A 25,955-nucleotide genomic window follows, 5' to 3' on the forward strand; every position below is an offset into this window, starting at 1 on the left:
TTGAACTGTGGTCCCTGTGCTTTGCTGAGCTTGTTCTAAGTAGGTGCTTTAGACCACTGAGCCATCTCACCAGCCCTTTTCTCATTTTTAAATGGTTAGTAAATTCATATATTCTCAAGGGAAACTCAGAAAGAAGAAAATAAAAGACACCCAAAGGGACAGACCCACCTCACCCCGGACACCTCTGTCTCCTCCCCTTCCCCTCCCCCTGCTCCCTTTCTCCTTAACCAAGGCTGCGGCTGAGGCAAGACACAAGCTCTACCGCACACACATCACTGGGAAACTTCACTTTCCAGCCTATAAACACATCCTGTTCCACCCCAAAAGCATCTCCTGGAACCAATGACCTTTAGGGGGCAGGATTTGGGTGTACCCTTGGGGGAGGTCCAGCCCTGCCCTTGCCAGGGGGTGCTCAGGAGGACGCAGGGTGGATGGTACCAGCCCAGCCACTTGGACTTCTCACCTCCATACCAGCTCCCCAAAAAGTGAGTCGAGGAGTGCGAAGACGAAGTCCATCACCAGGAACCGGTACAACTCCTGGCCCACACAGTCCTCCCAGCACTGGCCCTGCAGCGTGGCCACCCTGCGTCCCAGCCAGTGGTAGCAGAGCACGCCCAGGATGGCCATCTTCAAGACCAGGTTCCTGAGGGGGAGGAGGCCGTGGAGGCTCAGGGAGTGGTGCTGGGGACAGCCAGGGAGCCCCACACCCCAGAGCCACTAGGCCACACACCTGCAGATAGCCACGTACACCTCCAGCACCGGGGAGTCGTGCTGCTCCAGGATGGCCAAGCAGCGGAACAGGTAGGGGGCGACCAGGTTGAGGAGGCAGACAACCACAGGCAGGACCAGCAGCCCTGCCTCCTGACCAGCCGCCACCGGGCTCTGCGTGGGAGCAGGCAGGCTGCCGTCATCAAGGGCAGCCCATTGCCAAGGGACACAGGGACTCCAGGGAGGGCCCCAAGGGGTGGGAGGGAGGCAGGGAGGCAGGCAGGCAGCTAACACCTGCATCGCCCATGAGGCAAGCGTACCCCAAGTCTCACTTCAAACCACACAGGAAGTAGCAAGTGGAACCAAAACAAAAAGAAGGGCAGGATGGCCAGACATGAAGCAGGAGGGAGAAGGCGAGGAGGAGGCCGCAAGGGGGCTTCAGCCCTTCCTGTGTGGAGGCTGCCCTGACTGGGCTGACTAGAGTCACTGAGACTTGCTCCCTTAGGGCCGCTGGCCTCCCTCCCTCACAGCCCTGCCGCACCTGGATTGTGACCTCCGAGAAGGTGAGGACAGCCACCGCACAGCCCAGCGCAGCTCCCAGGCACAGCAGCCATACTAGCACCAGCGTGGCCACCCGCCGCAGCCGTCCACATGTGCTCTGGGAAGCCCTGCGCATCCGCCACTCGGCCAGCAGCTCCTGAGGGACAGCAAGTGCCTGTCACCTGCTCCACGGTATGCAACAAACCCACAACGCGTGTACCCGACACAGGCAGGGATGAGGCCAGAGGCTGCCCAGTCCTCTCCCATGCTGAAGTTGCCTCCTCACCCCACAGGGGGCCGCAGCCCCTGCTCACAGCCCAGCCCTGCGGAGGTCCAGACCCCATCTTCAGCCTGTCCCCTGGATGTGGGTGCCCTCTGGCTGGCAGGTGCGCCTAAGGTACAGAGGACACCCGCCTCCCACAAGAGCTTCCAGCAAAGCCCAGATCAGCCTAGCTAGATGTGACCTTGAGCAAAGCGCTTGTTTCTTGTGGTACTCACCCATTAAGCTACTATGCCTACTCTGCAGCTACAGCCTGAGGACCTTAAGACAGGAGAGCCCTGGGAGCAGACCGGACACTCCTGAAAGCGCTGGACCTTGAGCCAGCTAGCAGAAGACGCCCTGACACAGGCATGCATGCATGCCCTCCTTCCCTCCCCCATCCTGCCACCTGGCCTCCCTTCAGAGAGCTGAGCCGCAGGCCACGTCCTGGGGCTACAGAGGGCCCAGGCCGACCGCAGCTCACCTTCAGCTGAGTGCGAATATTGTCTCTCTGGAGGCGGGAGGCCCACTTCTGGGTCACCTTGTAGTCCCAGGAGCAAAAGACAGTGATGGCGTGGGCACCCTTGGTGCTGCCCACCCGGTAGCTCTCTCCAAAAGAGTGGGACATGCTGGGGAGAAGATACAGGGTGGTAAATGAGGAACCAAGGATGTGGGCACCAAGGGAGAAGACAGGACAGCTCTGCGTCCTCCCACTGTGCTGCTGCTGGCCCCTGCCGCCCGGCACTCTCAGCCTCCTGGTGTGAGGGGGTGTGAGAGACCGCCGCCTCCAGGAGCAGGAAGCAAGACAGGCCAGGACATCATTCGCTGCTGGCTGCTTCCAGCACAGTCTGGCAAACTCTGGGCTTACGCCAGGACCTTTGCAGTGCGTAGTCAATGACCACAACACTCTCCCCGTTTCCTGCCTTCACCCCCCCATCCCACCGCTCCTGCAACACCTGGGCAAACACCAGGGTCTTAGATGGGCCTGGCCCACTCACTACTCGCACTTCCCTAGGAGCAGCAAGCTTCTCTGACTCGGGCATCACAGACCTGAGCTGACACAGCAAACACTTGTGAATGCACAGGTGGGTAGGTGAATACTGGATGCGTGGGTGCTAAATAGATGAAGGACAGGGCTGGTGAGATGGCTCAGTGGTCTAAAGCACCTACTTAGAACAAGCTCAGCAAAGCACAAGGGACCGCGGTTCAATCCCCCAGCACCACATGCCAGCCAGCCCCGCCCCCTGGTGGGCTGAGCTGGCCACACACAAATAAATAAATAAATAAATAAATAAATAAATAAATAATAGATGAAGGACAGAAAGAATAGCAGATGGGGCCAGCAAGATAGCTCAGCGGTCTAAAGTGCCTACTCAAGCACGCTTATGCAAATGCAGGGACCACGGTTCAATCCCTGGCACCACATGCCGAGCCGGCCACAAAAAAAAAAAAAAAAAATACAGCCACTAGGTAATTTCATAGCTGGACTTAAAAGAAGGAAAAGGAAAAGAAGAAAGATCAGTAGATGAATGGATAAGTGAGTGGATAAAAGAATGGGTGCGTAGACAAAATAGCAAGACAGACTGGTGAGTGTCTGACAAATAGGTGGGTGGATGGACGAATGGATAGAAGGATGGATGGATAGATGGAAGGGAGGATAAGTAGAGGATGGCTGGATAGATGAAAGATGGATGCATGATGGACAGATGAAGGATGGATGGATGATAGACAAATGGATAAATGCATGGATGAATGGGGGGATTAAGGATAGATATAGGGATGGCTGAGGAGATGCAGCGTGAATGAATGGATGGACGAATGGATGAAAGATGAGTAGACAGCTAGACAGATAAAGGTTGACTGGAGGAATAGATGGATGAAGGATGGCTGGGAGATGCTCAGAGCCAGGTCAGGTGGCAGAGGACATTACCTGTACACCAGGGTGAGGCAGGTGATGAAGAAGGCTGCCCCCACAGTGAAGAGATAGGCCACGGGCATATCATAGGGCAGGCTGCCCGCTCTGGGGCTACACTGCGGGGAGCCACATGGCACATTCAGCATGGCGTTACTGTAGTAGCCGTAGTACATGACGGTGTGGGTGAAGCAGCCCTGTGAGGAGGCCAGGACAGGTCAGGGGCTGTGCCCTTCCCCGCCCTCCCACCCCATGGGGGCACCTGAAACGGCTAAGGGCAGCAGACATCTGGAGAAGAGGAAGGTGGCAGGAGGGCCCTGGAATGCCGGGGGGAGGGAAGAGCCACTGGGGAGCTGAAACAAGTAGGGCAGAGGAGCCAAGGCAAGAGCAGATGGCAGCCCATGGGACTCCTCACCCCGCCTGTGAGGAGCTCCAGCCCCGTGCATGTGGGGACAGGGCGCGCCTCAGGTGGAAAGGCAGCCTGCACAGCCACCAAGAAGGCCACCAGTGGCAGCAGCAGCAGGGCATTGAAGGCCAGTAGGGTCTTGAGGAAGAGGAAGTAGGAGAGCACACTGGAGCCAAACTGGCCTCCGATCTGCTTCAGGGTGTAACGCCAGGGCTTCAGGGCATGCAGGCAGGTGAGCAGTGCCAGCCCCAGGCTATGCAGGGCCTGTGGGGACAGCAGTGGAAGGCCCTGAGTGCTGGGATAACAGGCTGGTCATCCACAGGTCCTCCGCCGCTCTAGTGGAGACCGTCACTGCTCCCTCCACACCCAGCCTCCCCGGCCCAGCTCCTACCAGAGCGCAGGTATATCGGAGCTGGCTGCAGCAAAAGACCCCGCCACAGCCCTGCCGGCTCCTCTGCTTTCCCCTTGGGATCCGGCTCTTCTCTCTGGGGACAAAGGCAGCCCTCGGTGCCTGGACTAGAGTAGGCCCCGTTACCTCCTGGGGCCATGGACCCAGATTGGGAACTCTTCTCCCCAGCTGCCCAGTGAGCCCAGGAAGCTGCAGGGTGCTCACCGCAAGAAGCGCTTCTCCTGCAGGCTCAGGGGCATCCCCCGGAGCATGTGGTCTCGCTGGGCTGCTGGCAGGCCCTGAAGCTCCTTCACCAGCAGCCTTCGCTTCTCTGCAAGAGGGAGGAGGTCAGTCAGTGCCCGGCGTCCCTCGCTGCTGGAGCCACCACCATCCAGACACCCTGTCCACCTGATGCTAGCCCAGAGGGCTCCTCCCTTCCTGTCCAGCTGAGGCCAGACCCAGGCCAGCTCCCAGGCCACCCTGGAGCTGCTCCTCAGCTCATGCCCTACCATGCCCAGCGCTCTTCCCTCCCCACCTCTAACTGCTGAGCACCAGAGTCCCTCCCCCCAGCCCATCAGGTGCCCCCAGGAATGTAGGGGGGCAAGGCCCTGGTGCTCAGGAGGCCCGAGGGCAACCTGGGCTCTCAACATTAACAGTAGCGGGACCCAGAGTAGCAATCCTTCCTTTAAAAGGTTTGCAGCAGGGTAAGCACAGTGGAAAATGCCACAGGGGACCAGGGGTCAGTCAGCGCAGCTCCCCCAACCACACCATCCTCACTGAGCTCTGGACCCAAAAGCACGGAGAGGTGCTTCCTTTTGTGACAGAGACCCCTGCAAAGTGGCTCTGAGCCAGATTTACACTGACCAGCTGGCTTTCCAGGTTTACTTGTGAGTCTACCCAAGACCTGGGCCCCTTGTCTGGCAATGAGCTGCCTGTAAGGGCAGGTGAAGCCCTGGAACCTCAAGGACAAGACAAGGCCAAGGCTAAGGACACCCAGCTCCAACCTCAATCAGCTAGGCCTTCCTGGAGATAACGTACTTCTTCTCAACTAACACGCCTTACTTAGAGAAGTCCTTATATGGACTCACAAGGCTCTACCATTCATTGATTTTTTTTTTTTTTTTTTGCTGGCTTAGGCTGCTTTAAGGGCAAGTCTGATAATGCAGGTAGAGGTGGGGATCGAACCGCAGTATCCTGCGTCTGACTGCATTTGCATGAGCAGGCACTTAAACAACTGAGCTAACAGGCAGGCCCCTTGCCCTGACATTCAAGACAGATTCCAGCCTTTTTCCAGTATTCCTTGCCCTTGTTCTGATAACCAAATAAATACAGATCACCCAGACAAGTTCAGAGTCTTAGCCCCAGAGAATCCCAAATTCTGTTAAAGGATCTGGAACCTCCCAGAGCCCAAAAGCCAAACCACGTGGCTTTTATTTAAGCCTTTGCCACCCGCTCATCAGGAACATTGATCAGTCTGCAATAACTAGAGGATAACAGTAACTGTCTCCACAACCACCCTGCAGATGGGTGCTACTTTAACACGAATTTTACAGAAGAGAAACAACCCTCAAAAAGCTACACTATTTCATTGCTACTTTATCTTTTTCTCTCACTAAAATGAAAAGAAAAAAGGGGGGGCAGCCAAATAGCTCAGCAGATTAAAGCGCCTGCTTAGGCAGACGCAGGGGATGGGAGTTCAATCCCCTGACCTGCTATGCCAGCCCTGTCCCTGGGGCACACTGAGACAGTGATTGAGAGTGGGCGTGGTGGTGCGTGCCTGTAATCCCAGCACTTGGGAGGCTGTAAACAGGAGAATCACTACGAGTTTGAGCTAGGCAGTAAGACCCTGTACACCCTGTCCTAAATACAAAAAAAAAAAAAAAGCTGAAAGATGGAAAAAAGAGGAAGATGAGGAAGAGGAGGAAGAACCTGCAACATAGCCAGATGGAAAAATAAACAGGGCAAGTAGGATATTCACTGACCCCAAAACCCACACCACCATGCACTGCCCCAACATCACCAGCAGGGGGCCTTGGCTCTCTGCTGCTACGCAGTCCCTCCACAAAGGCTTCTTTTTTTTTTAATTTTTATTTATTATTTATTTATTTATTTATTTATTTAATTTATTTTGTGTGTGTGTGTGTGTGTGTGTGTGTGTGTGTGGCCAGTTCAGCCCACCAGGGGGCGGGGCTGGCTGGCATGTGGTGCTGGGGATTGAACCGTGGTCCCTGTGCTTTTGCTTAGCTTGTTCTAAGTAGATGCTTTAGACCACTGAGCCATCTCACCAGCCCCACAAAGGCTTCTGAGGCAGACAAGCCTGGCACTGCCTGCCTCAGGGGCTCTGCACAGGCAGGGACCTCCCCGCCCCCAGTCCTCCACCCCCCAACCACTCCACCCCTTCACGCCCCCACTCCCATCCCCCCTCACTCCTCTAGACTGGTTCTCAGGGGGCTCTTACTGGGCCTCTTTCCTGGCTGCCCTTATCTGTAACAGTCTACCCGTGTGTTCATCTAACTCATGTCCGTGTCACCCGCACACAGTAAGCAACATAAGAACCCCAGGACTTCTGACCACCTCTGCATGCCAAAGCCCTGCCTGGGGTGGGTCATGCATCACCCTACTGTGTACAGCTGTCACGGGACAAGCCCTTGGAGGCAGCAAGACCCACCTCCAGCAGCAGGAGGAGGGACTTCCTGGCTCTGCCACACCCGCTGCCACCCTGCCAGCCTCACCTGTGCCCCACCTCCCCACCCCTCACAGGGCTCACTCACCATCTTCCTGCAGGGCTGCAGAGTCCAGCTCCAGGTCGTAAAGGCGGAGGCTGGGCCGGGCCGAGCACACCACTGGCCCAAGCGGTGGCCGGCTGTTCCTGCGCCGCATTCGGACTGTGCGGTTGTAGTACTGAGAGATGATGGCACCTCGGCTGCGGCCTGGACAAGCAGGGGCAGGGGTAGGGCCAGGTCAATGTTCCCAGTGCCAGCCTCCCCATCCTCAGCCCTGCCCAGAGCCCTCTGGCTCCACTACATTCCCAGGAACCTATTTTTACCCTTGGGACAATGGCTCTGGAGTCATTTTTAGAAGCCAGCACAGGGCTGTGCTGGGCCCCTGGGTAGCACAGGCCCGAGCCAAGGTCTATAGACCCTCAGCTGAAACCCCAGGTCAACTGCAGGCTGAGGCGAAGGCCAGTGTGAGGGCAGAGGGTCTACTCACCAATGGTACGACTGGGCATGCTGGCCAAGATGTTGAGTGTGGCAGTGCTGTAGACTAGGCCACCCTCTGCGCCCGGCAGGATCTGGTGACCACTGGCTAGGAAGGAAGGAGAGCCATTAACCGGGCTCCTCACACAACCTTCCTAGACCTGCAGACCCCAGAAGGGTCATCACAGGTCCTGTCCGCATCTTGCCCACTCACCTGAGGCCCCCAGGTTTCCTGCTACCTGCTGCAGCTCCAGGCCCTCCTCAGCCATCCACAGGCTCTGCTCCTGAATGAGCTGGTGGAAGGAGTCATGCACCTCGCTCTCCTCATAGGGGCTGAGCTCAGGGCTGCTGGGTAGGAGGAACAGAGACAGAATCCAGGCTCAGCCCTGGCCCCAGCAGCCCACCTCCTTCCAGAAGGAGAAGAAGGATGGTCCACGCCAGCCCCCATCCCAGAGCACTTACTCCTGGTCCCCTGAGATCTCAGAGACATCGAGAACTAAGGATAGTGGCTGGGCCATGACGGCGGTCCACCTCCAGCAGATCTGCAGACCTAGGGCAGCTCACAGCCTGGAAGCAGCCTCAGGAGCCTCCTGTCGCCCATCTGACAAGACAGGGACACAATGATTGCCAGTGTGTGGCACACATGCCAAAAGCCCAGTGCTCTGGGGGCCTGGGCTCCCCACAGCCGAACACATGGTCAGGCCAGCGGCCAAAACTCACTCCTGGATGGACCAAGGAAGGGGAAGGAAGGGTGTGGGGCCCATAGTTCCCCTTCTGTTTCCTCCACTTCACCAGTGCCCGGGAAATGGGGACGGGGCGGTGCCTCAGACACTGACCTTTTCAGGCCCTCATTCCCAGCCACTGCCCCAGGGACCCTCCCTGTTGCAGAAAGGTCACAGCTGCCGCCTTCCCCTGGCCGCCCTGCAACCCCAAAGCACTTCCTTTCTCCTGAGCCCCTCCCCCAGCCTGTGAAAGTAGGAGGCAGAAAGGCTCCCACATACACAGTAAGCAAAGATCTTTACTCTCCAGGACGCTGACGCCAGCGCGGCAGAATGGCCCTGGACTGGGCTGGTCCGAACACTACCCCTTTGTCCTGGCTCTGGGTCAGAAGGCAACACTGGAACCACAGCGCTTTGTCTGGGGCTCAGCCTTGGGGCTCAGCCTATGGGAATGGTGTGTGGACAGAGCTGCCCCCACCTACAGCTGCACAACTCTGCCAAAGCAGGACCCGGCTGGCGGATCCTCCAACGACACTGCCCTCGGCCAGCGGGGACTCAACATCACGACAGTTGGCTCCTTTCAGGGACTTCCCTGGATGCGGCCCAGGGCCCACACAGCGCTCAGTTTAACAACCAGGACGCATAATCCAAGCCCTTGCACAAGGGTGAGAGGAGAGGGAGCCTGGCTGCAGGGGAGGCTGAGGGGGCCCTATCGACCCCTGCAGCGGCGCCCCCTACACCCTCCTCCACGCACCAAGGCATGCGAGATCCCCGGAGGTTGAAGCCTGGGGACCTGCGGCTCCCCGGGCACCAAGAACTTCAGCGAGCAAGAACCACAACCCCTGCCCGACCCAAACGAGGATAAGCTGGAGAGTTTCCAGAATGCCCAAGTTTCCGGGTTGCAGCATTCCAGAGCCAGGTGGGGAGGAGCCGCCCAAGGCCACCTGGGAAGGGCACACCCAGCCTCGCGCCGAGGGTCCCCCTCGACCCTCCGCCAGACCCCGACTCCGGTCCTCCGTCGCAAACCCGGAAGGGAACTTGGACGCCAAGAGGCCCCGGGAAGACCGTGGGAACAAGCCCCGCACCCAGCCGCTCACCTGGGAGGCACCGGAAGGAGGGCTCTGCGGCGGTGCTCACCTGTCCCCGCGAGGGCCGGGAGCTGCCATCGGGCTTCTCCACCCGAAGAGGGGGCTGAGAAAGGGCCGGGGGCGACTGCTGGGCAGAGGGCGCTGCCGTGCCCGCCCACGTGGCGGCACCTCCACGGTCACGTGACCCGAGCGGCCCCCGCCCCTTCTCGGGCACCGGCCCTGACTGTGCCCTTCGCCCTCCCTCTTCCTCGTGCCTTACCCCACTTGTCCGGTTCTGTTGGATTTCTGGTGGAAGGAAGTCCATGGGCTTTGTGAGACTCAATTTCCCCAAGTTTCAAAAGGGGACAGTAACTCCAGACCTACCCACTTCCTGGGGGCTGGGACTGCCAAATAGGACAGCTCAGCAGAGCGCCCCTAGCAGCGAGCCGTTCCACACTGGTGCACCGGGTTGGGCAACCTCTTTCTACCAGGCTTCAGCGGCGGCCCTCCACGCCCCACCCCTGCCGCCCGGCCGGTTATCTCCCCCTCCCGTGGGGCCCGAGGCTTGCTTTGAGTTGTTTATCCTAGCAGGAGTTGAGGGCTTCCTGTGTGCTAAGTGGGGAGGAGGGGCGCCACCGAGGGCAGACAGGCACTTTGTGAATGTTCCCAAGGGCTCCCCCACAACGGGAGAGCAAAACCGAGGCTGGGGAGTTCCTCGGGCTCGGGGCGCCTCCAGCCAGAGCAGGAGCCTTAGCCTCCCGGCAGCTCTACGAGGACATGAGATGGAGACCCCCGTGCTACCAAGAGACGTGAGGCGGGGGGGGGGGGTGTTCAGGACCCTCCTAGAGGGGAGAACCTGAAAGACAGGCAGCAGGCACAGAGACTAAACTACAGGAGCAGGGTCTGGGGCATGAAGCTGGAGGCGCGTGGAAGAGCTGGGGTCCCCGCTTCCTTGAACTATCAGTAGGTCCTCAAGTGGGGGACCTGAGGCTGCTTCTCAGTACCTTGGCCTGAAGCTCTAGCCCTGCCCAGCCCCTGTTACTGCACGGTTTCCTGGCACACGGGCCCCTCTGCACACCCACGCTGCACTTGCCTTAACCCAAGCCCAAGCTGAAAGCCACCTCTCCAGCTAGAGCATGTGTCATCTCTACTGAGGCAGGCACTGTGAATCTGTCCCCTGCGCCCCCACCCGCTGTGTGCCCTGCACCAGAGCCAAGTTTGGAGCTGGAAACCAGGAGGAATAGGAGGCAGCAAGGCTCCAGGAGAATTCAGAGCTGGAGTAACCCAGCCCTAAAGGATGAGAACAGGACTCAGGGAGGTCGGACTGCGAGGCCTCCTGGGGAATCCAAGGACAAAGAATCACAACACCGTTCCTACATGTCAAGTGTAGAGCCCCTTCCAAAGCACTGACAGTGGGACCCGGGTATAAGAGTGAAAGGGGGTGCAAGCCAGAGAGGTGAGAAGTTCAGAAATAACTGGCTGAACACCAAGCAGCTGATGCAGTGGGGGGACCATGTGTCACTATCGCACTTTCCTGGGTGACCTGCTGAAGAAAGATAAGGGGCGCACCCTGCATCCCTCTGCCTTCACCCTCCAGGGCCAGGCCCCCAGCTTGGAAGCAGCCCAGCCTGGGGACGCAGCCAACCACAAACCTGGGGCCTATAGGACACCAGAGTGAGAGAAGGCGGACCCCCACCCAGCTTGCACCTCTCACCTGCACCCCCGCAGCCCACAGGAAGTGCCACTTAGCCTCAGTTAGAGCAGAGGAAACTTCGGGGGAAGGCCAAGGTTCCTGTCACATGACTCCACCCTCGTTCACTCACAGTCCCCTCTGCCTTGGCAGTTGCTGGCCCCAGCAGGAGGCTCCTGCAGAATTGGTGCTTCTGTCCCCAGGTGAGCTGGATGAAGTATACAGAGGGACTGAGAGGTGGGGTGGAGGAATTGAGGGCAGGGGATGTGGGCGGAGCTCCACCAAAACCGCTAGAGTGCCATGGGGTCTCTTCCTTTTCCCACGGTGAGGCTGTAGCCACGCCTCCTCATCCGGGTCCCAGGAGGGAACCCGAGACCTCCGGGCCTGGGCCACTGTGCCACAAGGGGGACAAAAGGGACCCCGGCACCTCTAAGGCCAGGGGGCTGCAAGATAGAAGATCCTGGGAGCTGTCAAGGTTTGGGGCCGGGTGTCTTCTCAGAGAGCAAATAGACAGTTTGGAGAAGAGCAGGAATTGTGTTTCTCTAAAGGGTGACCCCCTTGCCGGGCATGATGGCACATGCCTGTCATCCCAGAACTCAGGAGACTGAGGCAGGAGGATAACTGCAAATTTTAGGCCAGCCTGGCCTACAAAGTAAGTCCCAGGTCAGTCTGAACTGCATAGCAAAACCCTATATAAAAAAGACAAAGATAAAGGGTGACCCCCAAAGCTTGTAGCTGCAGGTAACTGTGCTTGTGACAGCCCCATCTCCCTACACCCTGCAGACCTTCACCCCATTTGATAGCTGGGGATATGGAGGCCCTGGGCTTGTGCCATGTTGCTGAGATGTGTAGCATGGCTGACCTCGTGCCCCTACTCCACCAGGCTTCTCTTTTTTCACTTCTGGTCACATCAGAGACAAGACCTTGCAGCTCCCAACCTGGTACCCATGTCCCTCATCCCTCCTGAGAGCAGAGGTTGAACCTGTGCCCCACCGCCTACCGCTGGGATGTTGCACCAGTGGTCAGCACAGTCAGGGCAGACCCCGAGGGAGCCAGGACACCTGCCCGAGAGCGAGGACCTCTGGGAGCAGGAGATGGAGTGGCTGCGTGCCTCCCGGGAGCCCCTGCGCTCACTGCCCTATGCCATGATGGACAAGCGCCTCATCCGGTGGGTGCCTAGCAGGAACACAAGCCGAGGCCAGGGGGTGGGGTCAGGAACCCGGGAGGATAATGACCTGTGGGATGCAGGTTGGAAACCACGGGAGACACCTGGGCTCATGGTGCCATCTGCCTGGCCCCCGGTGGGCAGGTGGGGGCTCAGGGCCATCCCATCACACCCCATCCCAGGAAGATGCGGGAGCCCGAGGGCATGCAGATGACGCGCTGGCAGTGTTGGCAGCAAAAGCAGCAGACTATGGGACAGCGCCTGGGGGAGGTGGCACGGCGGCTTGCCTGGGGCTTCGGGCTGTGGAAGGGGGCGCTATACGAGATCGGGGGTAAGTCTTCAATTCCCATCCTCCCTCTCTAGAGACCCACTACCCAGCTTGGAAAAGCAGGCAGGCACCATCCCACCCCCACTGACCAGCTCCTCTATCCTGGCCCGGGTCTGGTACTGACCTCAATGTGTGACAGCACCCTCTGGCGGTGCTTAGAGGCACTGCCTGGTCTGTGGCTCTGGGAGTCCCAGCGGGGTCCTCCCTGCTTCCCTGACTACCTGGCCTTCTTAATATAGGTCTCTTCGGCTCAGGCATCCGGTCCTACTTTACCTTCCTCCGCTTCCTGCTGCTGCTCAACCTGCTCACTGTGCTACTGACTGCCAGCTTCGTGCTGGTACCCCTGGCCTGGCTCCACACCCAAGGCCCGGGTCCTACCCTGAACTTCAGTGAGTGACGGCTACCCTTGCCCCTCTGGGCCCCAGCTGAGCCTGTTGCTTGTGGCCAGCCCTGGCCCTTCCTCAGTGCTGCTTTTGGTACTGCACACATCGTCACTGCCATGACTGGGCTACAGAATGGGAAGGCCAGGGGTCACTTATCTCTTGGGGACCCTTCCCTGTTCCACTCTTCTTCAGCAGCCCTCCAGTGCCCTGGAAGCCACCAGGCCCAGACTTACATTCCACGGTTCCACAATCAGCTTTGGAATGTTTTAACTGGTAGGGTAAGTGGTCCACGGGGGAAGGGACCCCCCCCCTTGTAAGAGATCCCACCCCTTCAAGAGTGCTGTGGTTGGGGGGCTGGGGAGATAGCTCAGTGGAATAAGTGCTTCCCTGGCAAGCACAAGGGCCTGAGTTCAATCCCCGGTTCCACAGGTTCCACACATACACACGTACACACACACACAAAAAAAGTACTGTGGCTTCTAGAGCCAAATCTGCACGCAGGCTTGTGAGACCAGTGATGGGACCAGGCAGAGGCGTGGCAGCTGCACAGTACAGCCCGTGGCCCTTGGTCTCATGGAGGGGGCCCAGACTCCTGAGCCCATGGTGCCATCTCTCTGGCCCCGGGTGAGCAAGTGAGGGCCCAGGGCCATCCCATCACACCCCATCCCAAGCAGATGTGGGAGCCCGAGGGCATGCAGATGAAGGGATGAGAGACCTCTGAAGGAAGTACCTCATCCCAAGAAGCCATCGAATGCCACCAGTGTAGGCTCCTGAGCTTGAGCCCTGCCTTTGACTCCTCAAGGCTGAGTGACCAAGTGGCCCAACCTCTCTGCCACTGTAAAATGAGGGTATTTCCATCTAATGGGGTTTTGTGAAGAGGATGACGAGTTCATGCATGGCCAGTGCTTCGTACGGAGCCTGCCCCTCGGTCCATGCCCAGCTGTCCCTGTCATGGTCCCCAGGCCTTCAACAACACCTATCTCTTCTATGGCGCGTACTGGGCTGGACCAGAGAGCAGCTCCGCGTACAGCATCCGCCTGGCCTACCTGCTCTGCCCGCTCGCCTGCCTGCTGCTCTGCTTCTGTGGGATTCTGCGGCGGTGAGCACAAAACCTGGACCCTGGCTGGGTCCTGGGACATCCTCCCTCGTCATCCCTTTGATAGCAGGGGGTGCTCTATGTTTGCAGAGGTTCCTGGCCCTGCTGAGTAAGGCACACACGCATGACCCCAGCTTCATATCTCAAGAAAGGGGCCACAGCCAGGCTGGAGGGTGGAGACCCACAGCCATGTCTGTCCCCAGGATGATGAAAGGGTTCCTGCGGAGGCCAGGGCTGGGCCAGGACTACGGGGTGCCCCTCAGTGCCAAGGTGTTCTCGTCCTGGGACTTCTGCATCCACCTGAGGGATGCGGCCACCATCAAGAAACATGAGATCAGCAATGAGTTCAAGGTGAGTGCAAAAGTGAGTGTGACTGAGTGTGAGTGTGCGCCTGTGCTTGTGCATTTTGCCAAGGGAGTGTGGAAGCATTGAGACTATGTACACGTGTGCACGAGCGTAAGAACATATGCGTGAGTGTGAGGGTATAAGTGTGAGCACTGTGACCACTGGGCAGGGTGAGAACACACAAGTGTGGCTGAGCGGAGAGGTGTGAGTGTAACGCAGCGGCGCTGCAGGACACTGCCCTGCTGTCCGGCCACAGGTGTACCTGGAGGAGTGCCGCCGACGCCAGCAGGTGCAACAGGACACACCCACCCAGCGCGCCTGCCGCCTGCTCAGCTACCTGCGAGTCAACCTCCTCAATGCATGCCTGGTGGCTGGGGGCATCAGCGCCATCTTCTGGGCCACTAAGTACTCACAGGACAACAAGGAGGTACAGGCCACTGTGTTCCCTTTACCCTGGCTTCAGCTGAGGGAGGGGATGGGTGACTTTGTCCACTCCAGACAGGACCTTGGGCTCAGAGAGGCCAAAGCTGTCATGATCATGGGTCACACCTAGGTCAGACGGGCTGTCATTATAGGTGTCCCCAACTGTGAGCTTCCGGCTCTCAGCCCTGCCCCTCACTATACCTCAAGGGGCTACAGGGGTGGGCAGGTGACAAGGCCTGCACCAGTGACCCGCAACCGGTGGCTCCCACAGGAATCCCTGTTTGTGGTGCTCCAGTACCTGCCCCCTGGGGTCATCTCCCTGGTCAACTTCCTGGGTCCCCTGCTGTTCATGTTCCTGGTCCAGCTGGAGAGCTACCCTCCTAGCATCGAGGTCAACCTCATTTTGATCTGGTGAGCATCCCTTGGGGACCATGTGGGCACAGGAGAGGGGTCCTTTTTTAGGAGAGGGGTCTTCCTGCTGTCTTGGGGGTCACCTGGCAGCAGCGGTCCCAAGTATGGAGGATACCACATTCACAGGTAGGTACTCCTAGAACACCGGCCTTGGAGGCCCAGGTCTGAGGCCTCGGGGTCCCAGGTCCTCACCACCAAAGGAAGTCGCAGTCTGGAACAAGTGCCAAAGAGGACCAAGGGGCTGTTGTGCCAGGAGCGCAGCAGCTCTGCAGGACACGGCCCCACTGGCCGGCCGCAGGTATACCTGGAGTCACCTCCTCAATGCATGCCAGCAGCTGTCCTCCTCCTGCCAGCCCCACCCCACCTGCTTCCTACCTAACCCCAGTTGTCATGTCCTTGGAAACTTTCCATTTTTTGGCATTATTTAGGATTGAACTGAGGCCTTCACACTGAGCTCCATTCCCAGCCCTTTTCATTTTAAAACAAGTTCTCACTAATTTGCTAAGTTTCTCAGGCTGGGTTCAAGCTTGTGGTCCTCCTGCCTCAGCACCTGTTGGAAACTTTTTGAATGTATTATAAATGAATGCACATATGGTTAAAAAAAATTCAAAATGCTGACAAGAAAAAAAAGTGCTGACAAGGATGAAAAGTTTCCTTCAATGGGCTGGGGAGATAGCTCAGTAGAATAAACACTTGCCTGGCAAGTGCGAGGGCCTGAGTTCAATCCCCGGTTCTGCAAAAAAAGAAGGAAAAGGAAAGTTTCCTTCAGATCATATAAATCTTTTACCTTTACTAAAAAGATGAAAGGTTACAAAAAAAAAAAAAAAAAAAAAAGCTCCCACCCATCCATGCTTCCCGGAGTTTCTGCCCCCACGTGGGCACTGGAAGCGTCCACCCTTGTAGTTCATGCGCATTCAGTGGTTTCCGGCCATCGGACCTGCACAGAACCCTGGTGCATTATTCAGTGGGTACCCAGGGCACAGGCCTTTCTGTATGAGATGTTGTCAGAATGTGAGCAGGCAGCAGGAGACGGGGATGTCAGTGCTGGGCTGTAAACTCTGCGGTAGACGCTGGTCTTGCAGGTGCGAGGCCCCGGATTCCATCCCCAGCACCACAGGGAAGAACCTGAAAAAGGAATCGGAGGCTGGGTTGAAGGAAGGATGGCCAGACAAAGCAGTATTTCCCAAACTGATTTCAAGGCAGAGCCCATTTTTCATGAGTCATATGGAGACTTGGAGTCCAGGGAAATACTTCGGAAAATGGTGCTGTGGCTGAAGCAAGCTGAAAAGAGACTGGGCTCTGGGTTTGGAGGGCGTGGGGCCCAGGAAGACGTGATCTCCCGGCTGTGTGCAGGTAACAGCCACCCTGTGGCCCTCGGCCTCTAGCCCGGACCCATCCCTAACACAGTCCCACCCCCAGGTGCGTGGTGCTGAAGTTGGCCAGCCTGGGAATGTTCTCCTTCTCGCTGGGTCAGACCATGCTGTGCATCGGCCGGAACAAGACCAGCTGTGAGACCTATGGCTACAATGCCTGTGACTATCAGGTAACGGTTGGCCCGAGTGGGGCCTGTCCCTCCCGTCCTGCTCTGCAAAGCCCTACCTCAAAGCATGCAGACTCCTGCCCCCGCCCCTTTAGTCCTCCTCCAGGTCTCACCTTTGTGAGCAGCTGTGAACGGAGCCACCATACAACAGCACACCCCCAGGGGGCGCCCCTGCACCACACTGTTCCTGCTCTAATTTTCCTAGAGTCTTGTCAGACTGTAGCCAAGCTCCTGTGCTATAAGATCTTCCCAGTGCCAGGCGTAGTGACACATGCCTGTAATCCCAGCACTCAGGAAGCTGAGGCAGGACTGCCATGAGTTCGAGGCCAATCTGGGCTACATAGTGAGCTCAAGGCCAGCACAGACTACACAGCGAGATCTGGTCTCAAAAAACAAAAGTTCCCTTACCCACCTCCCAGGGTAGGTAAGGGATAGGAAAGGGGGCCAGGATGGTGATGGGCCCCTCACTCTGCTCCAGTGCTGGGAGAACTCAGTGGGTGAGGAGCTATACAAGCTGATCATCTTCAACTTCCTCCTCACGGTGGCCTTTGCCTTTCTTGTCACCCTGCCTCGGAGGTGAGCCAAGCAAGAGGTGGCACCACAGGGAGAATGGGGTGATGGGCCTGTTTGGGACTGCTGGTGTGGTGGTCCACAGCCTGCACATCCTTCTTGATGGGTGGACACCTGGACCCTCCCACCCCAGGCTGCTGGTGGAGCGGTTCTCAGGCCGGTTCTGGACCTGGCTGGGCCGGGAGGAGTTCCTGGTGCCCAAGAATGTGCTGGACATCGTGGCAGGGCAGACGGTCACCTGGATGGGCCTCTTCTACTGCCCCCTGCTGCCCCTGTTCCAGAGCATCTTTCTCTTCCTCACCTTCTACATCAAGAAGGTAAGGGTGTCGCTGGGAGGGAGCATGGGTCTTCAGCCCTGGGTCCCACTTCTCCGGTCTGAGAACCACACTCATGACCCCTGCTTTCCCTGCCTGCTCCCCAGTACACCCTCCTGAGGAACTGCAGGACGCCCCCTCGGCTCTTCCGCGCCTCCAGCTCCACCTTCTTCTTCCAGCTGGTGCTGCTCCTGGGCCTGCTCCTGGCAGCAGTGCCCCTGGGCTTTGTGGTCAGCAGGTGAGGGGGAGGACTGGAGTGGGTGCAGGTGGACAGCCCCCACCCCATGGCCCTGACACCCACCTCTCCTCCATCTCTGCAGCACCCATTCCTCCTGGGACTGTGGCCTCTTCACCAACTACTCGGCCCCCTGGCAAGTGGTCCAGGAACTGGTAGCTCTGCGGCTCCCACTTTCTGGCCAGCGTGCCCTCCAGTATCTCAGCTCTCACGCCTTCGGTTTGCCCCTCCTCTGGCTGCTCAGGTGCCCATCAGGGTGGCAGGGACCATGGGAGAGGACTGCTGGGGAGGGTGTCCTGTCCTTCTTTTCCCTGGCCCATCTCATAGAGAAGCCAGGGAAGGGAAAAGGGGAGCTCAGGGGAGCAGGGCCCAGGCCCCAGATAGGGACCTTAAGGCTGGAAGCCTGGGGGCCGCCCCTGTAAAGCTGACCCCCGAGGCCCAGTGCCAGGATGCCATGGGGGCTCTAGGTCCACTGGGGAAGTATGGTTCCTTGCTGAAAGATTAAAGCAAAAGGGTCTTAGGAAGAAGCTAGCTTTCATGAAAGTTGTGCAGAGAGAGGGGCTGGGGAGATGGCTCAGTAGAATAAGCACTTGCCTGGCAAGCGCAAGGGCATGAGTTCAATCCCTGGTTCCGCCAAAAAGGAAGGAAGTTGTGCAGAGAGAAACCCCAGAGCCTAGCATTTTCAGAAGAGGAGGAAGTCGGGAGGTGGCACCTGTAATGGGAGGGGTAACTGACCTTGAATCCTGTCATCCCCCAGCCACATCCTGACAGTGTGCATCGCTCAGTCCCAGGCCAATGCAAGGGCCATCCACGTGCTCCGGAAGCAGTTGGTGTGGGTGAGCATCCGCTGGGCTTGCGGGACATGGATCCTCTGGGAATGTACCCTGAGATAAGCAGGTGCCTCACTCTTGGGGTGCAGATGGGCAGGAGGAGGTAACAGGATCCTCAGTCGAGGCCAAGGTCCTGGAGCAGAACCTCATAATAACATGGCCTTAGGTTTGGGGTCCGGCGCCTGTCATGAGAGCGTGGCCTCAGACCTGCAGGACTCTGGTGAGGAGGGATCTCAAGGAGCGTGGCCTCTGGTTAACAAGGAGTGACCGAGAGTGACCTCCGATTGCCTTGGGAGCAGGACACGGTCTCTATTAGGGGCGGGTCTCATAGGAGGCGTGCCAGGGCCCTGGTGGGCGTGGCCTCGTTCACCCAATCAGCTGTGTGCTAGCGGCTCTGCCAGGTGGTCGCTGTTCCCAAACCGATGCTTGCTCTCTTCAGCAAGTTCAGGAGAAGTGGCGCCTGGTGGAGGAGCTGTCGCGGCTGCTACAGGAGCCAGGCTCGAGCGAATCTCTGATCCCCGACTCCCCTCGTTTCCGAGCTTCACACCCGCGGTTTTCCGGTCCCGGATTCTGGAGCCCAGGTTCTCCGGGTCCCGAGAGCCCCGCTCGGGACCCTTCCACACGGACCCCGCCCTGGTTGAGCTCCTCCTACCCTGGATCGCGAGATTCCCCGGGCCCCCGGTTCCGCTTTCCCAGCGGCACTGAGCTGTAGCACCGACTTAGCGTCCCCTAAGGAGAGACCTGCAACACCCACTTGCCTACCCTGGCTCCTGGAGGGGCGTCCTCACACACAGTGACAGGGCTGCCCCGAAGAGGGCCACACATCCCCAGGGGTAGCAGGGCGACCATATGAAAATTTCTATTTTTTATATCTCATCCCTTTAAATTTTCTGGTTTTTACTGAATATTTTATAACATACGCAGTACATTATTATGGTAACTCATAAACACAATTCACAAGCAACACGTCTTTTAGGAGTGATTGTGTACCAAATGATGCTCTCACAAAGCTTGGTGTCCTCTCTGTTGGAAAGAGGAGAGCTGACTTCCTCCCCACATGGGGGCTGCCCTAGGCCCCCCGCTGCATCGCACCGCTCAGCCCTTCCTCGAGTGGACGGGAAGCTCACAGAGGTCAGGGCCACAACCAGCGGAGGCAGAGCTATGGTTAGAATCCAGGCAGGCAGGCTGCCTCAAAAGGGGCACAGTGGGGCAGGGGAGATGGCTCAGTAGAATAAGCACTTGCCTGGCAAGCGCAAGGGCCTGAGTTCAATCCCCGGTTCCACAAAAAAAGGGGGGGAGGGGGGCTCAGAAACCTTCCTGACCCTACCCCTGAGGACTCACTGATGTTCAGGTGACTGGGAAGGTGTTGTTGCTCTTTGTTGCTAAGGCCAGCCCATAGCAACAAAGGTGCCTCAGGAACCAAAACCTAGGTCCATGCTATGTCTTTTTTTTTTTTTTTTTTATGGAACCAGGGATTTGAACTCAGACCCTTGCGCTTGCCGTGAAAGCACATAGTCTACTGAGCTATCCCCCTGGCCCCAACACTCTATCTTCTGCAGAACTGCCCTCCCAAGCTGCGAGGTGCCCTGCCAGGGTCCATAGGCTTGCACTGTGACAGACACCTGAAGTGGGTCTCAGCAGGTGTAGGAGCCTCAGCCCTGGGATGGCCCAAGGCGTAACCCGGATTCAGTGACTGGGAAGAAGGGAGGCGGCAGGCAGGGTATCAGGACTTTCTACGCGCCCAGGCGACTCTCACAGAGAGCTGTCATGAGCTGTGAGGAGGAAAGGGCAGGAGAAGTCCCAGGATGTGCTTACAAAGCCTCCAGCTAGCCCCGGGGGACAGCGCCTGGCCGATTCCAGCGAGGTGGCTCTGCTGCCACCCTCAGGGCAGGGGCTTCTCGCCTGGTCCTAAAGCCTCGGCCAACCCAGCCCCTCTGACCTAACCTCGTTGGCCCGGCATCGCATGACCACCAGTTTCCCCCAGTGGAGTGGGTGCTGCTGATTGCCAGGCCCTGCTTCTAGAGTGGAGGTGAGGCCACGGGGGAAATGGGAGCTCTGGTTCTGTCTCGGAAAGAACCATCAAACAGCACTCTCGGGTGGGGTCCAGCAGTTGTGCCCCTCCACGTGGGCTAACCCCAGCCCTTTTTTTTTTTTTTTTAATATTTATTCTTGAAAAAGAAAATAAGAAGGCCCCAGCCCTTTTTTTTATTTTTCATTTTCAAGCGCTTATTCTACTGAGCCATCTCCCCAGCCCCTTATTTTTTTTATTTTGAGACAGAGTCTAAGTTATTAACTTGCCCAGACTGAGCTTCAACCTGTGATCCTCCTGCCTCAGCCTCCTGAGGAGCTGGGATTACAGGCAAGGGCCCCCATAGCCAGCTGTGTAGGCCTTTTCTTTTCTTTCTTTCTTTTTTCTTTCTTTCTTTTTTTTTTTTTCCTTTCGGAACTGGGGATTGAACTCAGGCCCTTGAGCTTGCCAGGCATGCACGTATTCTACTGAGCCATCTCCCTGGCCCCTCTTTCTTTCTTTTCTTTCTTTCTTTCTTTCTTTCTTTCTTTCTTTCTTTCTTTCTCTTTCTTTCTTTCTTTCTTTCTTTCTTTCTTTCTTTCTTTCTTTCTTTCTTTCTTTCTTCCTGTGTATTTAGTACGGGGTCTACAGGGTCTCGCTGCATAGATTGGACTCATAGTGATTCTCCTGTTTTCAGCCTCCCAAGTGCTGGGATTATAGGCGTTCAGCACCACGCCCAGTCTCAGTCACCATCTCAGCACACCCCCCGGCATCGGGGCCGGCACAGCATACCAGGGATCGAACCCGGTCACTGTGCCTACCTAAGCAGGCATTTTAGTCCACTGAGCTATCTGGCCATAGGCCTTTTCTTATGACTTTCATATCCCTTCCTTAAACTCCTTGAGAGCCAGCCTCATGCATGCCCGTGTGCTCTATAAGAGCCATGAAGAAGACAGGCTTAGCAACAGGAATTCACTAAGTGCTGGGCCTTGGGGTGCTCATCCTAGAAGGGGGAAGCAGCCGTACTCCTCCAAGGGGCTGAGAGGATTCAGTGAGTGATTATAAGTCCCCATGGGTGAAGCCTGGGCTATGAGGGACAAAAATCATAGGACATGATATGTACTGGGGGCCTGGAGAGTTTGGGGGGACACACAGACTCCATGGAAGGAACCTGTGGATAACACGAGGAGTCACGGCCCAGCCCATAGACAGAAGGGCCAGGGCAGCCAGAGGACTGGTGAGCTGGTGGTGCCCAGACAGGGGCCATGGTGGGGCAGGAAGTTGCCTTATTTCCCCAAGGCCCAGGGGAGTTGTCCCTGGCGTTACCCAAGCCTCTGCTGACTCTGGCCCTGAAACACACTGAGAAGAGAAGACTCCTCAGAGATGCCGCAGCCTAGATGGGGAAACACAAATTCCTGGGTCTCTGGATTGTGCATCGCCTAAAACCTCTCTGGGGTCTCCCTGCAGTCTTCCCTTCCTCCCCAGTCCACTCGCAGCAGACAGGAGCACAGGCTTTGGAAGGGAATGTTGCTGGGGACTGAGAGAAAGTGCTACACCCGCTGGGGCTGCAGGGGTAGGGAGGTGACACAGGCTCTATCCCCAAGGCATGTGTCGGGCCCAGTGAGGGGCAAGTGACAGCACTGATCCAAACTGGCTGAGGAGAAAGAGGGCCACCAACAGGGGCCAGCACCATGTGACTTCCTGACACCTCTGCCACCTCTTCCTCCTACTGCCTGGCCAGCAGGGGCCGCCCTGCAAGCAGCTTCCTGATGCCACCAGTCCCTGAGACAGGGCTATAATTGGCCTTCTGTGGGTCAAGAGTCCATCCTTGGGCTGACGAGCTATTGGGGGCAGGAGGTAGGTTCCCTGGTCAGGCTGTCCTGGAAACAAAAGGTTACCTGGCTCAGAGAGCATCAATCAAGGGGAAGCAGTCAAAGCTGGTATTTCCTGCAGTAACCAAACTTGTCCCAAAAGCCCCTGGTCTGTCTGGCAGCACCAGGCTGGGCCATGAAGGAGGAGCCTGGCTTGTGGGTAGGAAGGTGGCAGTGGCCCACTGTGGAGGTGGCAGGACCTGCTCCCTCAGCTCTGTGTCCCTTGGGCAGGACCTGCAGGTCTGGCGCTGGCCTGGCCTTAGACCCCTGAGAGGCCCTGCCTACCCTGATCCATCTCTCCTGGTAACTCAGCAGCACAGTGTGCAGGCAGAGGTGTGGCGCTCGGTCTCCTTTTTTGCAGAGTCACATTGGATCCCAGTCTCTGGGGAATAGTCATCCCCATCGTTGGGCCAAGGAAGGATCCTGCCCCTTTGAGCACCTTGGGTACACTGCATCACACTCCTGGGGTGACCAGGGGCCCAGGTCAGACAGGATCCAGAAAGACATGAGCAGACCCTGCCTGTCCTCCCTGCTTTTCTTTGGGGTGTGGCCCCGGGCTCTCTGGGGCCACCTTGTCAGGCCCCTTCAGAACACATTAGGCCCACCCAGATAATCTGGGATACGGCCCCCCCTTGAATTCAGCAGGAACAACCTCAGCTTGCTCTTCCCACGTGATGTGAGCCACGGGCAGGCTCAGAGGTGAGGATGTGGACATCCCCTGCCACGAGTTGGCTGAGCCCAGTCAGGCCTGGGGGGCTCCCACTCCCCTGGGGGGTGTGGGGCTGTTGGTTGTAGGGCTCTCTGGACCCAGCCCTGGGAGCAGAGGCCTCCAAGTTATCTCCTCTATGCAGGCAGCCACGAGGACCACCTCTGGGGCCCCAGGGTGGGGCCCCCAGACCTAGGAGGCTGGTAAAGCTGAGCAGAGGCCCCACATGGCCTCCACCCTCAGAGGCATGAGGCTCCTTCAGCTGCTCTGCTTGGCCACACTGGGTGAGCCCATGGGGGACTCTAGGGGGGTGGTCTACAGCTAAGGCCCCAGGAAGTGAGTTTAGGGTGTGGAGTGCTGGGGAGCACTGGGGAGGAGCCCCAGACCAAACTCAGAACCTTGCGCTTGCCAGGCAGGCACTTATGCCGCTGAGCTATATCCCCAGCCTTCTGGGCTTCCGAGTCCTTGCTGCCTGTGTGGCTACTACTCCTTGCTCACTGGACATGGTACTTACTCTGCAAAATGGCCCGGAGATCCCACATGTCGTGGGGCTCAGAAGGGCTTCTCGAGCAGCCCTGCTGCCTGCGACCTCACTGCCAGGACTGGCCCTCACTGCCCTTCTCCCACCCTGGCAGGGGGCTCTGGGCTGTCCACAGCCTCCCTCGGACGTCCCACCTCTCTTACGGCCTCCAGCAGCTCTTCCACGGGACAGGCACAAGGTGAGAAGCCCCACATCCTGAAGGGACAAGAAATGTCCATCCAGCTGAGGACAGAAAGAGGTGGCAGAGGTGCTCGGGGACAGTTGGACAATTCTGGATCCTGATAGGACCCTCAAGGGAGGCTGAGGGGGAGTCCCTGGGACCAGGGCAGGGGTTGTCTGCTTAGGGCGGCTGGCTGGAGTATGGGGTGTCCTGGACAGGAGTGTCCTTGTCACTCTACCCCATGTTCTCATCTCCTCCACGTGCCTCACAGATCTGCCAAGATGGTGCGACCTAGAGAGGACTGGGGAATTTGGGTAGCACCTTGGCCTGTAGGGCTGTCTCCAGGCCTGTTGGGGGTGGGGGGTTGTATGTAAGGGAAGTGAAAGTCCCCCAGGGTCCAGCATGGGGGGCAGCCTGAGGCATCGGGCCTCTCTCTTTCTCTATCTCCCTGTCTCTCCCTCACCCTCTCTCTCTCCCTCTGTCTCTGTCTCTTTGTCTGTCGGTCTGTCTGTCTGTCTGTCTGTCTGTCTGTCTGTCTCTCTCTCTCTCTCTCTCTCTCTCTCTCTCTCTCTCTCTCTCCCCCCCCACAAATCCAGGCTGATTCAGAGCCAGGGAGGAGAGGACACGAGGCAAGTGAGTGCAGCCCCAGACCTTTCACCCCCGCCCCTATGGCCCGGCCTATGCCCTTCTCTAAGCCAGCCCCATCTCTCCAGCTGCTCACCACAGGCTTTTCCCTCACCAGTACCTCAGTCCCTGTGTCTGCTGGGTTGAAGGCAGCTGACCACTTCCCTATCTCTCTCTCTCTCTTTTTTTTTTTTTTTTTTTTTTTTTTTTTTTGTACTGGGAATCAGATTTAGGACCTTCTACTTGCCAGGCAGGCCCTGCACCTCTGAGCTACATCCGTGGCTCCCACCTCTGTCTTGTCCCTTACCTTACATCTCCGGGTCACCTGAACACTGAGCTTAGCATCCTCAGTTCTGCTGAAGGGGAGGTCCCAGGTAGAGGTGACGCACGTCTCACTTGGATGAAGCAGAAGCTAAACTATCATTTCCTCATTTGCCGTAAAAACAAGCACATTGTTAGTATTGCAGCTAAAAAAGGGAGCCCGTGGTGAGAATCAGGAAAGTACCTGGGGAGGGACTGTCCTGCCTCCCTCTCAGCTCAGCCCCTGACTTCTTAGATTTTTGCTGACTGAGTCCTGGTAACTAAACTCCTAAGAGACCAACTGATAAATGATGCATTCATTGCTCCACATGTCCCTGGGCACCTGTTTGGTGACAGCCACTGCTTCAACCCTGGGCATAAGGAAATAAGAAACCCTCATTCTAGTGGGACCAGGGGACAGAAGAGTAGAAACATGAACACCCTCTAGAGCAGGTCGGAATTCACCTTGCATGCCTGACAAGCAAGCCACGGGGGTTTCTGCAGGCTGCCGGCACTGTGGAGATGGGACGGGACCGTTGAAGAGGCTGAAGCTGTCTGCCGCAGCTCTGGGACAGCACTGGCTAAATACAGCCGTGGCTGCCAGGGTAGAATCCTGCAGCTCAGACTGCAGAGGAGGGGCACAAAGCTGGCACTGGTTCTGAGATGGTGATGAGCAGAGGGCCCAGGATGGGGTGACCAATGCATGGGTGTTTTGTTCTGTTTTGTTTTAGCAGTACTGAAAATTGAACCCAGGGACTTTGCATTGAGCTACATCCCCAGAATTTTTAAATTTTGAGACAGGATCCCATTAAGTCTCTAAATTACCCAGGCTGGCCTTGAATTTGCAACCCTCCAGCCTTAACCTCCCAGAGTGCTAGGATCACAGCCCAGTGTTTCTCAAAGTGAGGGTCCCAGATGACACAGGATCACTTGGGTGGGGCCTGTGCCCCTCCGCCTAGCAGACTGAGCTATATCTACCCCAGGACTTCGCTCTCCCCAGAAGTCTGAAATCAAGGTGTGGGCAGGGCTTTTTCCTCGTGGAGGGTGAGGAGCTCTTCCTGGCTCTCTCCTGCCATCACACGGTCACATGGCAGCTCCTCACCAGGTCTGCCTCTTTGCTCCTGTCATGAGGCCCACACTGATCCAACAGGGATTATTAATTTTTTTAAATTTGTTTATTTTATTTATTTATATGTGTGTGTGTGTGTGTGTGTGTGGC

General features: G+C 57.5%; 3 protein-coding genes across 17 annotated transcripts in view; 2 read left to right on the forward strand and 1 right to left on the reverse strand.

Annotated features, from left to right (window-relative positions):
* Window positions 1-245: 245 nt before the first annotated feature.
* Window positions 246-9,682, reverse strand: LOC101589120 (transmembrane channel-like protein 6). Of its 9 annotated transcripts, none has more exons than XM_023713944.1 (13): window positions 9,227-9,423; window positions 7,873-8,011; window positions 7,625-7,755; window positions 7,424-7,519; window positions 6,985-7,143; window positions 4,439-4,544; window positions 4,217-4,310; window positions 3,835-4,089; window positions 3,438-3,616; window positions 1,992-2,136; window positions 1,250-1,405; window positions 731-882; window positions 246-643 (listed from the first exon to the last, which is right to left on the reverse strand). In XM_023713944.1, exons 2-13 carry the CDS (start codon window positions 7,926-7,928, stop codon window positions 460-462), a joined length of 1,713 nt encoding a protein of 570 aa, XP_023569712.1. In that variant the 5' UTR covers window positions 7,929-8,011; window positions 9,227-9,423; the 3' UTR covers window positions 246-459. The 9 variants fall into 9 exon arrangements, with proteins under 9 accessions (XP_023569712.1, XP_023569713.1, XP_023569714.1 ...); XM_023713945.1 differs by having other exon boundaries at window positions 247-643; window positions 3,438-3,538; window positions 7,625-7,758; window positions 9,227-9,421; XM_023713943.1 differs by lacking the exon at window positions 9,227-9,423 and adding an exon at window positions 9,581-9,682 and having other exon boundaries at window positions 248-643; window positions 7,625-7,758.
* Window positions 9,683-10,929: 1,247 nt separating this feature from the next.
* Window positions 10,930-19,474, forward strand: Tmc8 (transmembrane channel like 8). 7 transcript variants are annotated; one of them, XM_023713934.1, is made up of 16 exons: window positions 10,930-11,089; window positions 11,801-12,054; window positions 12,234-12,382; window positions 12,619-12,768; window positions 12,958-13,040; window positions 13,725-13,861; window positions 14,062-14,209; window positions 14,460-14,630; window positions 14,898-15,037; window positions 16,457-16,580; window positions 17,056-17,153; window positions 17,281-17,464; window positions 17,569-17,699; window positions 17,782-17,940; window positions 18,454-18,532; window positions 18,966-19,474. In XM_023713934.1, exons 2-16 carry the CDS (start codon window positions 11,894-11,896, stop codon window positions 19,236-19,238), a joined length of 2,187 nt encoding a protein of 728 aa, XP_023569702.1. In that variant the 5' UTR covers window positions 10,930-11,089; window positions 11,801-11,893; the 3' UTR covers window positions 19,239-19,474. The 7 variants fall into 7 exon arrangements, with proteins under 7 accessions (XP_023569702.1, XP_023569703.1, XP_023569701.1 ...); XM_023713933.1 differs by having other exon boundaries at window positions 10,931-11,089; window positions 12,955-13,040; XM_012514494.2 differs by having other exon boundaries at window positions 10,931-11,089; window positions 11,860-12,054; window positions 12,955-13,040.
* Window positions 19,475-23,337: 3,863 nt separating this feature from the next.
* Window positions 23,338-25,955, forward strand: part of CUNH17orf99 (chromosome unknown C17orf99 homolog) — a 12,386-nt gene continuing 9,768 nt past the window's right edge. The window contains exons 1-2 of the mRNA XM_023714134.1: window positions 23,338-23,395; window positions 23,747-23,830. Coding sequence (XP_023569902.1) covers window positions 23,338-23,395; window positions 23,747-23,830 — 142 coding nt within the window. The remainder of the gene's footprint in view (window positions 23,396-23,746; window positions 23,831-25,955) is intronic.

This window comes from Octodon degus, unplaced genomic scaffold (genome assembly GCF_000260255.1).
Source record: "Octodon degus isolate 3935 unplaced genomic scaffold, OctDeg1.0 scaffold00033, whole genome shotgun sequence".
Lineage (NCBI taxonomy): Eukaryota > Metazoa > Chordata > Mammalia > Rodentia > Octodontidae > Octodon > Octodon degus.